Source organism: Haemaphysalis longicornis, unplaced genomic scaffold (assembly GCF_048455015.1).
Source record: "Haemaphysalis longicornis isolate Haplotype H1 unplaced genomic scaffold, Haemaphysalis longicornis Haplotype H1 scaffold_2, whole genome shotgun sequence".
NCBI classification, from domain to species: domain Eukaryota; kingdom Metazoa; phylum Arthropoda; class Arachnida; order Ixodida; family Ixodidae; genus Haemaphysalis; species Haemaphysalis longicornis.
Window position 1 is genome coordinate 293,453,639 of NW_027526295.1, and position 14,622 is coordinate 293,468,260.

The following is a 14,622-nucleotide window of genomic DNA, read 5'->3' on the forward strand; positions in this document are numbered from 1 at the left end:
ATCTAAAAAGAGAGCACAAGCGAATTCATTTTGATCAATGGCCTCATTCAGGAAATCAGAAACTTCTTCTAAGGCTTTTTGTGTGCCTCGACCACTTACAAAACCGAACTGGTTAGGTGAAAAGACATCACGAGATTGAAGGAAACTAAGTAATACTGAACAAACATGCTTTTCTAGTATCAAAGCTATGGTTGGTAGGATTAAAATACCCCTATAATTTTTGACATTGTTTTTTCCCCACTTTTGAACATTAGTCTAACTAAGGCTTGTTTCAGACCCATTGGTACAATTTGCGTAGAGATTATGTTATTTAAAATAGCAAGCAATACGTGTTTTAGTTGCTCAAAATGCTTACATAGAACATCAACAGATACGCCATCCAAACCGGGAGATTTTCGCCGATTAACGTTAAACAGAATATACCGAATATCTTCCTCAGTACAAAGCGGCAAAAAGGCAGAATCAAGGACAGACATGGTCCCATTTGCCATACTTAAAGTGGAACGCCCAGCCGTCACCCCCATTGTAAAAGAGGAATTAAACTGATCAGCCAGCTTAGCAGATATTCCTCCGAAGTATTTAGTGATAGTGTCGACCGTGTTTATGGAAGCTCGGCCGCGCAATTCATTGACAATAGTCCATTTTTTCGATAAGTTAGTCCTCAATTCTTGAAAGCGGTAGTTGAAATGTTTGCGCTTTTCTGCCCGAAGCAACGCATGTGCTCTATTACGTGCAGTTTTATAAAGTGCTATGAGCTGAGCATTTTTACGAACGGCGACGTTTTGTCCATGCGCATTCCCTTTCGGCAATAGCAGAAAGAACATTTTGATTAATCCAAGGACAACTGGGCCGTCTTTGCTTTACTGTAATCATTTTCTTGGATTCATTGACCATCTGCGTGAAAATATTGACGAACTGGTCGTAAACGTCTCACTCAAGTACATCGTCTAAAAAGGACACCCAGTTATACTCTGAAAGATATCGGCCCAGCCTCAAGTGGTCCGTAATTTGAATCTGATTAGAAGGCCCCTTATTTCCTGTTTGGTGTGCAAGTTGCGATAAAATACGACAACAAACGAAGAAGTGATCAGACATTTTCTGTTCGATCATAAAAGAAAAGATGTCGTTTTTCTCTGGCCGGAAATTCACGTGATCCGGGCAGGAAGATGCCAACTTGTCGCCCAGAATCTCAACACGTGTTGGAATATTAACGGTTGCCACGATGCCCGCTCCCGTAAGCACGTTTAAATATTCGACAACTACTTTATTTCTGCCTTTCAGAAGATCAATGTTCACATCCCCAATAATGCAAACATGCCCTGGCGGAAATGGAATCGCACTTAGTTCTTCAACAAATTTATAAGCATTCTGATTCGGAGGCCGATATATAGCTAGCAGTGTTATATCAAAAGCGGAGTTATGAACACGGACGGCCAAGGATTCTGCACATGAAAAGGAAATGTTTAAGGAATCTCTAACAAATAACGCGATTCCGCCTCCTAGATTAGATTCGCGAGTGTAGAAGTAAGTGTTATGGAACGGGACGCAGACGCGAGGCCATGGCTGAGCCGGACCGAGGTTTATTGGCTTCTTCCTTCTCTATCCCCTGATAGCCATGATCGTAGGTGGTCGCCCTCCTCGTCTTCCATAATTCCACAACATACTCCCACCCCGACGGTGACACTAGTGGGTAAGTTCAGAACAGGTTAGTATAAGTTCTGCCGTAGATAGGTGGTCCAGTGTCATTCGTTTGAAGACGACAGGTGGCAGTTTCCGCCTGTTTTACCCTCCATCGATGCTTCAAGGCTCGATGCCTTCTTCTGGATACTTTCTTGGGTAGGACGGGGCCCCGAGATTTGATTGGGTCGGGCTGTCTTATAAATGAGGCAATTAAGTTAGTCCTCGAGTGAGCATGTACAAATCGTGTTCGGAATGCATCCTGAACCTTCTGGTCAGTGGGGCCCTTTTCTTTTTCTGTTCGCCTTCGTCGATCCTTTCTGCGTACTGGCTGAGTTTTAACCACGTGCATCTGTATCATCGTAATGGATCTGCGTTTTCTGTTTTCTAGTGGTCGAGCGGACGCTTGTCTTTCACGTGCTTGAATTCGCTTGTTCAGAGACTTACTGCCGAGCCACTCGTTTCGTAACGCTGGCCCACGGGTGAATGTCTTCTCGTTGCACGCGGGACACCTGTCATCCGTTGAATTCACGTGAGTTTTGCGCGTGCGCGATGGCCTTTTGGGTTTGGCCCCGAGAGCATGCGAGTCTGGGATGGTATTTTCCTCATTTGGGCGGAATGGCACGGCGCCGGCTGCTTCGTCGAACTCGGTATCGCTTCTGCGTCCCGCAGCCTGGTTCACCGACGACGTTGCAAATGCAGGGGCGCTGTGCTGCTCCGTGTTCTCTTCCGCTGAACACCACGAACTCGCGGTTTCGCAAGCAGCCCTTGTTGCGAATGGGAGTGCTACAATAGCCGCGTCCCTTTTCATGGATGTGCCCCCTCTGAAAGGATCTTGCGTCGGTTGAGGTGGCGACAAAGTCTTCGTCGCGGTGAACAACGTCCTCAACGTTGTCTGAGAGATTCGTTCCTTTAACGAAACCTTCGTGCTACTTATCGCGTATTAAAACTCTTCGCCTTCTTTTAAGTCTGCCACAAAACTGTCAAAGTCGAGAAGGCTCTGGATATGACCGTCCAGCTTTCGAAGTTCGTCTTGTTTTTGTTCTGCCATACGGTGCAAATCGATGAGCATACTTATATTCGATGGTGACGATTCCAAGACCCGAATAGTGGTGTTGGCTAATTCCGTTATGTCCGCCCGGAGGATGACCCGCGAACTGATAAGTTGGTCCACGACCTGCCTGACATCTAAACCAGAGAGCGCAGCGAAGCAAGGGTCGGGACTGTCCGATGGGTGGGGATCATCTCCGAGTTCTAGGTGGGGGGTCTGTGTCCAGCACGCAGCCATGGCAGGCATCGTTCAAGGGTGAGGCCTCCGAAATGAGCCGATCCGACGTACCTGAGGCCACGCACTACCTTGAAGGCGCTGCGCCGTGACGTCCGCTGGTCCGTCGTTCCCGGGTTTCACGGCACCAGAAATGTTATGGAACGGGACGCAGACGCGAGGCCATGGCTGAGCCGGACCGAGGTTTATTGGCTTCTTTTCTCTATCCCCTGATGGTGGTCGCCCTCCTCGTCTTCCATAATTCCGCAACAGTAAGTATAAAAACCGTTAAGAAAGAACTGATCCGACAGCTGCTTTGATATGTTTATGTCAGTCATTACAAATATATCTACCAAATCATGGAGTATGTTAACAACATGGCAAAATTCATCCCAGTGTTTGCGAATACTTTTCATGTTCACGTGCAAACCAGTAAAACTTAGATCTGTCGTTAAAAGCACATCGCGACTACCAGAAAAGTTTTGAAATTGTAGCGCTGTTGAATTCATTAAAGAAACAAAAGAAAAGCCAGAAGAAAAAAATAGAAGAAATAGCAATGCAACTTGTTTAAGGCAGCTGTGCCAAATCAGAACAGGGCATTACACGCACAACCGGATCCCCCTCCTTCTTTCGTAGGTAAATCCTTCCACTCTTCACCCAGACAAATTTATAGCCCTTCTCTTTCGCCTTTGCCCTCGCTGCCCAGAACAGGTCCCTGTTTTGCTTGGTCAAATTTTCACGTAGGAATATCTGTGGTAGCTCATCATCCTCGCACAGCTTCCGTAGCTTTGACCGAGCACTCAGCCACGCCTCACGGAAGACAACATTTGCAAATTTAACCAGGATGGGGGCCGGTTTGTTTCCACGCACAGGAAGCCTATGTACAGCAATGACCTGGTCTGCTTTGAAAGAAGCGAGTTTAAGCTTGATCGCCCAGTCGGTCACTTCCTTCAACAAATCCTCATGAGGAGTTACAGGCAAGCCAAGAATTTCTAGGTTGACAGCTCGATTATACTGCTCAGATTCGTTCAGCTCAACGCGCAGTCTGTCAATCATGGCGTCCTGGGAAGAAATGTGATTCTCAAGTGTCTTCATTTGCGCAGTTAGCTCCGATATTACATTATCACGAGCCTTTGATTCCGCCAAAAAGGAATCGTACTTATCAGATAGGTCTGTAACCGCAGTTTTGACAATCTCAATTTCCGGCTTCAAGGATAGAAGTTCGTCGAGTTTGGCGTGCAAAGAAGCAATCGACTCAACGTGCTCTTTAATAGATTCCAATATTTTGATCCTGTCATTGATAGCGCCGATGTGCGCAGACGTGGTCTCCGTCTCTGTCTGTGAAAGAGGCCCTGAACGGCATTGCTTGCACCGCCATTTCTCACGCTTCGCACCCATAGACGAAAACGTCGATTCACTTATCCCGGAACATTCAGGTCCCAGGTGATACAAGCATGCGCAACTACTACATTTCATGAACCGATCAGTTGCAGAAAAACATTGCAGGCACTGGGCACATTTTGTTTCAGCCATCACAGATGAAAACACAGTGGCAGTTGGCGACACAACTCAGTCGCAGTTTGAACGTAACTAAACAATATACCATACATCCAGCTTACCTGCGGCAACAACGAAAACCGTCAGTGACGGGCCAAGAGGTGCCACCAACTGCGCCGAATGCCTGTAGGCCGGGCGTTATGAAGGCGATGCCACCGCGCCACTGCCACCTGGTGCCCGCGCTGCGCCCAAAAGTCCAAAGTTCTCAGCCAAGCATCATCCCCTGCTGCGTGTCGCTGATGAAATCCTGACATCCATTGCGCAGGTTGTGCAAACCAAGCTCAACAGCGTCAGGCGGTGCCGACAGGAATCGTCCAGGCTGCGGCAACAACGAAAACCGTTAGTTACGGGCCAAGAGGTGCCACCAACTGAGAGCAACCCAGCGGCGACGTGGCGGCGGGTGCCGTGTATTCGCTCCATGTATTTCAATCCGACGAACATAGGGCGTCTTGCCGCTGCAGATTTTGCGCCGCGCGAACTTCGTCGTGAACATTCTCTCCATGTATTTTGACCTTAAGAACGACATTTAGATGTGAGCAACGTACGGGCGGCGTGCCTGTGCACAGTGCAATGGCGCTGGTCACGGTGATGATATTCGCGAAGCGCATAGCGAGGTGACACGCCACAGGGTGTGCAAAACCACGCAAGGATGCAGCAATAGGCTCTTCCTCTGCCGCCACTCAAGGGAAAGTCATTATGGTGACAGTTAAACTTCAAAGGTTCGATGGATCGGTCGCCCAATGTCGATGATCCATGCGATGATCCGATGAGACGACGACTCTGTGGCTCGTTTGCCGACGGCACATAGCCGACGACAGTCCACTCCAAGTAAACTCAAATGTACAATATGTAAACTTTATTTACACTACGTATTTACAACTCATTGCTCGTGATCGCAAACAAGAGGTCGGGCAAGGCCCGCGACGAGCGGGGCTCGCCGCTCTCCACTTCCTGTCTCTCCTGTCCAACCCCCAAAACATAAAACTCCTTGGTTTTATCACTAAAACCCCGCCCACAAACGTGACGTCACAACTGGAGAGTGAGGATGGCTCATTATTAGCCCACACTAGGCCACTGCTTGGCTATCGTGAACAAACACACAAAAAAAGGTAGGTGGATTCAAAATAGTCACGGGACTCACCTCTCTCACTCTCACACAGAAACCCAAAGGTATTCCGCAAAACACAAATATAACAGAAATGAAAACCAACCAACCTAAAGCAGACTCAACTCCGGGATTCGGCTCTCGGGCGACACGTCTTAAAGTATTGTCATACCGTGCACGTCTATGTTTGGGCTCCGCGCCGAAAAGAATTCCTTGCCTTTGTTAACACGTGGAGCGCCTAACAAAGCCTGGGCCCGTTTGCCCGTACGCATAAGTTCCAGTTTAAGTTCCCGCTTACGAATAAGACGTCGATAAGTCGAAGTCAGCCACGGCAAATAAGCTGGCTGCCAGAAAACCCGACGTAAACGCCACCTTACCCAAGCGCTTGTGTCAGTTTCGGGCAAATGACTTATTTCCTAGACAGCGCTAAAGTCGTAGTTGAGAACTTATTCTCACACTTATCGCGTTCGGGCAAACGGGCCCTGGTCGCTTAACCCATTCACGCACCCCAGCCGCCGAGTCGCCAGGCTCAGACGCGTGACGAACTGAAACTTCGCCCAGTAACTTTGAGCAGTGAAGCTATCACAGACAGAACGTCTGGTGACTTCTTTCTAAGTCTGACCCAATGTTTCACCCCTTGATCGACCTTCAGCTTTCATCCGCTTCGGGGATTCTCGCAAGGAAATCCTTCTTCGAAAGCTTACATCGCTTTCAGCTATTATGACCGACGCGTTTGTATGCGTCGTCTCCGGGCCAGCTCGTCGGGTGGACACAAAATCGCGGCGAATAACAAAATCATCCGCGGTTTCTCGCTACGACGCCAAGTCCGCTCGGCCGGCGTGAAAACAAACACCATTCAGGTAAACAAGCTGAAGATATTTAGTTGCCGGGCGGTTTTAATTATTAAGTGAGGGGCCCGAACTCAACACCTCCCCACCAGGAATGTTCTCCGTACACTAGCTGTACGTACAACTCTGGCTGTGGGTCATAAAAACCCAACGTAGAACAACGCAGATAATCATTCGTAGCAATCGTACATAAAACACAGCATGCAACGTTCCCTTACGCACTCTAGCTTCAGCGCTACGCAGAAACACAACGTGAACTCCCAATTGCCTCAAAAGACACTTGCAACAAAGAAAAGCAAATACAAGAACAAACTTCTCCTCGTGCTCAGAAAAGAAGGTGCGCCTTCCGCACACTGAAATACTAAACCAGAATGCTCAACCACACAGAATTAGCACTTCAAACTGCCCTAGACGACACATGTTACCAAGAAAGAAAACATCAACAAACTCTCCTCTAACCCCAAAAAGGCGCAGCTTTAACAACACACAGCAGCGACCTCGCTTTATACCTAACACACGTAAGAACCCTTTCTCCTTGACACTTTGAGGCAACCAACCCACGCTGGAAAAATGAATACAACTGAAGTAATAATGAAACTACAATACAGCTACAAATGCATGCTAGATCATTCTTTCACTCTAACCAGATAAAAAGACACTCAAACACTCCAAAAAGCAAGGAATACGGCTACTTCTGTAGCAACGACAACATGGTAAAGAAAGTTCGCATCGCCTCTTCTCGCACTCGTGGACGAATGTTCTTTCCGAAGGCGCAACAAAGATTGTTCATACGAGCTGCAGTTCACTTGCTGTGCGCTTGCAGCGTACTCAAAGTTCACTTCGGTTTCCTGAGCAAGCGCTCACTGTCTCACGCGCAACGTCACACATGCTCCCCCCTCCATCCTCCATCTCGACGCGAGCACCGCTGTCCGAGCGAGCGTAACATCACCCAACTGGGGCGTCCATCCTAACGGTGACGTTTTAAGCCAAGGCAAGGAAAAGGAGAGGCGGACATCTGAAAGCTGCGGCGCTCTATAAACCGAAGAGCCAAAGATCACGGCTCAGGAGACCCCGGACTGCCGAGTATTCCCTCCTAGCGGGACTTCGCCGTCGGTCCTGCTCCAAGTCGAAGGGAGCTACTCTTGGTGATCTAGGCCGGAAGGGCCACTTCCCGTTGCCGTCACCGAACTTATCGCAGCCTTTCCTGCGTGCGTCGGCACGCAGCAGTACTGCGCTTCTCATGCAACAAGGTGCATCGCTCTGACGCAGTCGCAACACCGGCTTTGGGCACTTGGCGGACCGGCAAAGGGAAGACGCGCGCCTCGCGACACTGCCAATTGTGCCGCCGGCTCCCTTGATACGCACTTACGCGTCTCCTCCTGAACCGTATGCCCCGCAGCGCCGTCGCCTAGTTGGCACTCGGACTCGCATGCGCGCGACACAAGCTCGAGCCTGCTCTCCGGCAATGTGCCACCAGCCCAATCCCCGCACTCACCACTCGGGGCGCATGGATCGGAACTACGCTCGAGGAAAGGAATCACAACACCGCCCCTCTGCGCGTCTACATCGGGTTCCGGCTCTATAACATGCGGTGCGGACTCGACCTCAACACCTGGTTCTCTTGCGCTCTCTAGTACTGCGCAGCCTGCCGGCGATACACACTCATTTGGGGCAGGCGTTTCTGCACAGGGAGCAACCGCGACTGGACAAGAATTTGGTTCACAAGCCCATAGCGTAGGAATTGCCGCACGATTTGCCTGCTCCACCTTCGCGAGCCGCTCGTCTAAAGCCCGTGTCGCCTGCGCAATCTTGCACTCGAGCTCCTCCATCGCCGCAACGGTTGCAGCCATTCGCCGCTCAATCTCCTCAGTCGAGAGGACCCGCGCCATTGTGAAAGCTTCACGATAACCCTTTCACGAAGAACGACATGAAAGCTAGGCACGCTGCGCCTCTCCCACCCCTATCTCGGACAGCAGTGGTCGCGCCAAGGAAAAGGACGAAGGGGACTCACTTGGCCGCCTCTTTCCGCACTCAGTTCGGGGGGGGGGGGGGGGGGGGGGGGGGGGGGAGTCCGCTACGCCGCTCTCGACGCACTCGCTCAGTCGGGCGTTCCAGCGCCCGTCGTCGTCGCCGGAACCGGGTGATGCCTCAGATGATGCAGCTCTGTCCCGGTCCGAAGTCGCCTCGCGTCTGCTCCGTGGGGCCTCTCACCAAGTCACCCTTGACTCTGGCATGGTGTCGCCGCTGCAGCCTGGAGCGTCTGCTCCCTGCAGCTTCTCAGCAGGATGTCGCTTCAGCCTTGGAGTAGCCTCCCCGTCGTCCACCGGAAGCCATATCGACCGATCCTGGTCACGGCACCAGTTAAACTTCAAAGGTTTGATGGATCGGTCGCGCAGTGTCGATGATCGATGCGATGATCCAACAAGCCACCGAGTCGTCGTCTCATCGGATCATCGCATCGATTATCGACACTGCGTGACCGATCCATCAAACCTTTGAAGTTTAACTCTGACCATGCAAGAATTACTGGTACTTTGGTAATTATGGCTGTTCTGCACGAGATGTCACCAAGCTGCTACCACCCTTTGACTTGGGTGACGTGTGGGCTGTCTTTTGCAGCAGTTCTCGACATGTATAATGACAAGGTTTATTTTGCGTCCATAGTTGACGTAATGCAGCCACCAAGACGTGCTTTCTACATTGAGGAATTGCAAAAATGGGATTGAAATTCCTCGCCATTCCAGTACGGGGATTGAGCAAAATTTTTGTCATTATGAGGAATTGGAAGGAATGGAATTCAGGAAATTTCTAATTCCTTGGAATCCTTGAAATTTCTAATTCGAATGGAATCAGGCTGCCCATTCTGCAGCACTGAGCTGGACACAAAAAACGAAGTGAAACCATGCTGACGTGTTCTTTGCCTTTTGCATCGACGTTCTTGTGGTTTTAACGAATAATTGTTGCCATTTGCCCAGATGCAATGTCGGTGCAGTCGCTGCACTTATCTAAACTGTTGGCGAAGATATTTTATGACCCCCTTCAATGTAGAAAAATTGGCATGCTCTGTGCTTAAGCTTGAAAACTTACGTGTTCCGTTTCGGTGCGGTTCCGTAATGGTGCCGCCTGTGTGTTTTATCGAATCTTGCAGGTGATGCCTATCGGAAACCGCGTGTTCTCGGTGGTTGCCTATACCCCGACTAGAGAAGACAACGGCAAACGACTTCGTTGCGTCGCCGAAAACCCCAACATCGTCGGAAGTTTTATCGAGGCCTCATACAACCTTGACGTGCACTGTAAGTACCGACACTAACATTCCTGTCAAAAGCGTGACCGAAAGTGTAATTACGCCGAACGCACTGGGGCTCCCCCAACCAGACACTTCAGCTGCGCGCAACGAAATGACGAAATAAAATGCCCTTGACTGTGATGTCACACAACATATAATTGTATAGCTTATTTGAAATTCCCCATCTTTATACCGTGAGAAACAATGTTGGCAGTTCATTGTGGTATCTAAATTTACGTACGGAAGTGTATATGGTGGACAACAATGTACTGCAAGTCGAGACCAGTACGCGGCATGTCGAAACGACAACAAAATTTTAACAAACTACGGAGCTGGCTACGTCGAACCAAATTGAACGAACGCATGCTGAAGTCACGCTCAGGTACTCACAAATTTAGGAGTACTGAGGTGAGCACAGAAGTATGTAAGGGCAGGAAGAAATCAGCCGAGATGACAACGAAACCTGTTATTGAACAGCTGCTCAATCATCTGACAGATGAGCGGAGTTGGGGAAATGGGAAGGAGGTGCGTGGGGTTGCGGGGGTCCTTACCCGGTTCGGAACAGGGGGGATGACCGTGACTGGGAGGGGCCTCCCCCTATCTGTCATGGTTCCCTGGTCTATGTCAAGCTACTGCAGTAGCCTATAGCCGGGGAACCTTCCAGTGTTTCTGGAAACAAAACTGATTTATTTGATCTGATCTGCGTCGCTGGTTATCCAGTGGGGGTGAAACATCTCGGCCTGAGAAGCGATATTGGGGAGCTGCTGCCGCTAGATAGTCCCATACGCTGGGGCTGACTTTTCCTTTATCTGTTGAATGGCAATCTGCATTTCTCTCTCGGTAAGGGGGAAGTCAAGACCAGAAGGATCTTCCAGAGCGTGCGGAAAGAAGGTGCGCCACTATCTGTGACACAAAAACTGCGCTGCAGTCGAGGGAGGCCGGTCTCGTGACAAAGTTGCCGGCGAAGATCGCGCTAATTCTCTCGTGTTGGAGCAAGTGGGCTGGTTGATGCAGGTTGGCACAGCGCTGTGTGCGAGCGCGGCTCCTACTCTGCGTCCCGCTACTTAGCGCTGTTTGCGCGTTTCTCTCAGCGAATAGTGAGCTGACACTCACGAATGACGCCACAGGGATGTTTAATCCGCATCAGATGACAGTGACGCTTTCTTTGTTTTCTATTAAAATCGTAAAGACATATCTGCAGGGCGGGCCGATTCAGTCAGCACCACAGGACCTAGTACTGTATAATTACACTCCTCTTAACATTTATTACTGCCTGTTTATTTAAAAACAAAATATATGCATCACGCAAACAATGTGGCTCCAACCCACCCTGTGAAGGTGCTTGAACTGCGAAGCTGCACACGACACCCACAACAATTACACATGCGATGTCATTTGAATTTTCACACGTGGCTCTAGAACGAGTGAAACCAGAAGCAAGTTAAGTGTACTTAACCTCACTTTATATTACTGCACAACGACATCCGTGACTGTTTTGTGTTCTTCTTCTGGCTGTTCTTCTGGCGTCTTTACTTTCCGTGGTCTACCTAAGGTAGCGTGGAATGAACTAAAGGAGGTGCTATGCCGGTCTCACTTTTTATATACGAAAGCATGATGGCACCACTAAGTGATTTCTATGCTCTCGGGCACTTTTGTACTCGAAGTACCTTACACAACCGTAATATTTACCGGTATGTAAACTCCACCTGGGTAGGTATGTGGCAGCCTTCTTAAGGATGATTGTTTTCCGCTGACATAGCCGCGAAAATTTGCCTAGATTGTAGAAGTTCACTGCTTCGCAGTAAAATTGTTCGTGACAAGCTTACGGGTACTGAGTCAGTGCTTCCCTAGATTTCGGAGAGAGGGAGATGAAAACCTTTATTCAATGCCATCGGCCTAGGGCGCGGCCGGGGAGGCTTCAAGGGACGCCACCACGACCGCGCCCGGTGAATGTTTGTGACAGTCAGACTAGTTTCCGCACCGCTGGGAACGAGGCGTCGTCCTGGATGACTACAACGTCGTCGATCCGCACCTTGGGGCAGGATGCTGATGCAGCATCCCAGCGTGAGCGGAGCGAAGCCGGTATTCCCGGCGCCAACGGCTCCAGAGGTGCGCCGTGATTACCAGTCGATCCCGTGCTCGACGTTTCAGCTCCGCGCTGGCCCCAGCTTTTGTGGCAAGGAAGTCCTGCGGCTACCGATTAGCGAGTGAGATGGTGCCAAAGCTCGGCGGAGTCTACTGATTACTGCCTTAACGGCCGACTGTTGATATCTGTCCCCACTTGTTAGTGAAGTGTCTCTGGTGACAAATGACCACGGCCGGAGCACACCGGGGCGTTTCCTTTGTCAGCCTTATGAGCGGTTCCTACCAACCGCATCACCAGTATGCTCTCTCGGCTCTAAAATTCCACCTGATTCGGCATCCACTACACATGTCCAGGTCAGCGATGGAGAGACCTTACGTAGGGATTTAAGCGTGAGGACATTGTCGGAGTAAATTGTGGTTGGTACACCAACAATTTACTTTGAAAATGTCCTCACCTTTCACCTCTACGGGGGGCACCACGGGGCACTTCTGACTGCTTTCATGCTGGGAACGTGAAATCCTGGCAAAAGAATTAACACATTTTTTACTGCTGCATTGTCTCTCTTTTTTCTCGCGTTCGTTTCTTTGTGTCTTGGCGGGAATTACTTTGACCGGGTTCTTTCCCCCATTACATTATTTGCGTCTCTCTCTTCATCTTATGACATAAATTACGCCAGAAAGCACTCTGGCACACGCCACAGCTTCCCTAAAATCAGCGTTTTCGCGGTTGGTGCGCATCTGTGCTCCTCAAGGGCGACCGCGTTCAGTTCTCACGCTCAACGCCGTGTTCTAGAACTTTTCCGTTTCCAGATCATAGTTTTGCGAATTTTGTGAAGTGGATACATTAGCCCCTCAAAGCTCCCAATTGCTTGCCAATCACCCACGCGGGTATGCGGGGAAAAAAGCAACAACGACAGCGTTTGTTCCACCACTGGCAACGTTCTGGAATAGCGCGTTGGGCTGATGCTGGGACGTGACATAATTAATATTTATTGATATGCACGAGCCAGATACTTCCGGTGCAATGCAGAATGGTAAAAAATGCACGTGCTGATATGCCGCGCCCAGCTCCTAAACGAACCTCAAAGGTACCAAACAACCCTTGTTTTCGCAAGTAATGCGCGGAAATAAGCCAACCGAACATCTTACAGTAAAAAGGTCCCGGTTACTTAAAAAAATTGCGCACTGCTGGGACTGGACTCCAGGTCGTTCGCACCTTAACCCACGATTCTACACCGACGCTACTAAAACCCAACAGCTGGGCTCTCTTAGCAGTTGCTGAGAACACTAGAAGTAGGGTTCGAGAAAAACGCTGGATGCGTACAGGAAGTGGCGGTCTTGTATACCCACACAAGGAACGGAACCCCGCTGCCGTCATGACTCAGGTTCAAATCCCATTGGGTAACAAGCGCCTTTCATTTAATATTTGCAGCGGCGGACATTTTCTCGTCGGACAACTATTATAACAATAGCAACGACGGCTTTTCGTATCCGGGGACCACTCAAGGCTTTTGCCTTAATGATGGCACTTCGTAGCCCACGACGTGAAACACAACCTCGGAAAGCCAATCAAAAATGGGCTCAAAGTTATGGGATCAGAAGGCTCCAGGTGGACCTTCGCAATACCACACACGTGAACATGGCAATGTAGGTTTTCGCTCAGCAGGTGCCTCGTACAAACCCTGCACCCGCGCAGCAGACGCTGATGACTTGAAAGACTAGGTCACTCGGTAATGGTGTGACCGGAGCTGCAGCAGGTTGCGGATTGAAACGTGCACACACTCTGCAACGTAGGAGTGCTTCTTTCTTTAAATATTGTCTTCCTCTAACCCCTTAGAGCCTCTCGTGGATTTACACGAACGAGAGGGCAGTGACTCTACTGCGTAGATGTAGCCAATGAGCGCTGTCAGCAATGAGATGAAAAGATCCACGGGCTTTCCAAACGACCATGCAACGAGGTCGTGGCCAAACGCTGCCCTTTGAGCAGCCTTGAATACTGCATTTCTTTTCTTTCTTTCATTTCATTTATGGTTACAGCCCCTTCTGTCTGACGGCTTGCCTGGCGCGGCAGTTGTGGTCGACACTTTTAATCCAGCCCGTAATAATTACTACTCGCTTCCAGCGGCTGCGCTTATTTTGGGACACAAAGAGTCTGGTGCTGCTTTGTGCTCTGACGCACCAAGATAGCTGCCCAATCTCGATTTATCGCTGCACGTCTGTTATTAGGGGTGAAGCATCTTAGGGGCTCGAGCTGTTGGCGTCTCCTGTCGTCGTCGTCTCCCGTTGTGACGGTAAATGAAGTTGTCGAGCGATGGTCAAAAAACAAGTGTGTAATGAATAAAACCGGTGCAAAATAAACTAACATGATTTAACTAATACAGGAATAGTAAGGATTTAATTGCATTATTAACAGAAATTTCTCAAATTTCGTTTTGAAATTTGTTTCAAACGCCAGGTTTTCTCCTGTAAAGCATAATTAACACGCTGAAGCGTGTGACACGAAGCCAACTTGCGACCAGTGTCTCATTTAATTGCGCAAATCCTGTTCAAAGCAAGAGAGGGCGCCACCGCCCCAGCAAGCGCGTGATAGCTCCTCCCACCTGCGCTTGTTTGTCGCCAAATCAGAGCGCGCCATGTGGCAAGAGAGGGACTTACAATGTTTGAATACACTTATTCACTGCATGCTTCGCCGCTCCCCAGGTTTTACGTTAGTGGAGATGGCCAGGGATTTTTTTCCCTTCGTTCTTCAGAAACGACAGTTTCTTTTGGCTATGCTTCTTGAGAAACAACTAGCCACTCT

General features: G+C 49.6%; 1 protein-coding gene across 2 annotated transcripts in view; it reads left to right on the plus strand.

Annotated features, from left to right (window-relative positions):
* The window catches only part of LOC144170858 (neural cell adhesion molecule 1-like), an 871,116-nt gene that overhangs the window by 814,007 nt on the left and 42,487 nt on the right, over positions 1–14,622 (plus strand). For both annotated transcript variants that reach the window (XM_077700881.1, XM_077700882.1), the window contains exon 6: positions 9,600–9,744. In XM_077700881.1, the coding sequence (XP_077557007.1) occupies positions 9,600–9,744 (145 nt within the window). The remainder of the gene's footprint in view (positions 1–9,599; positions 9,745–14,622) is intronic.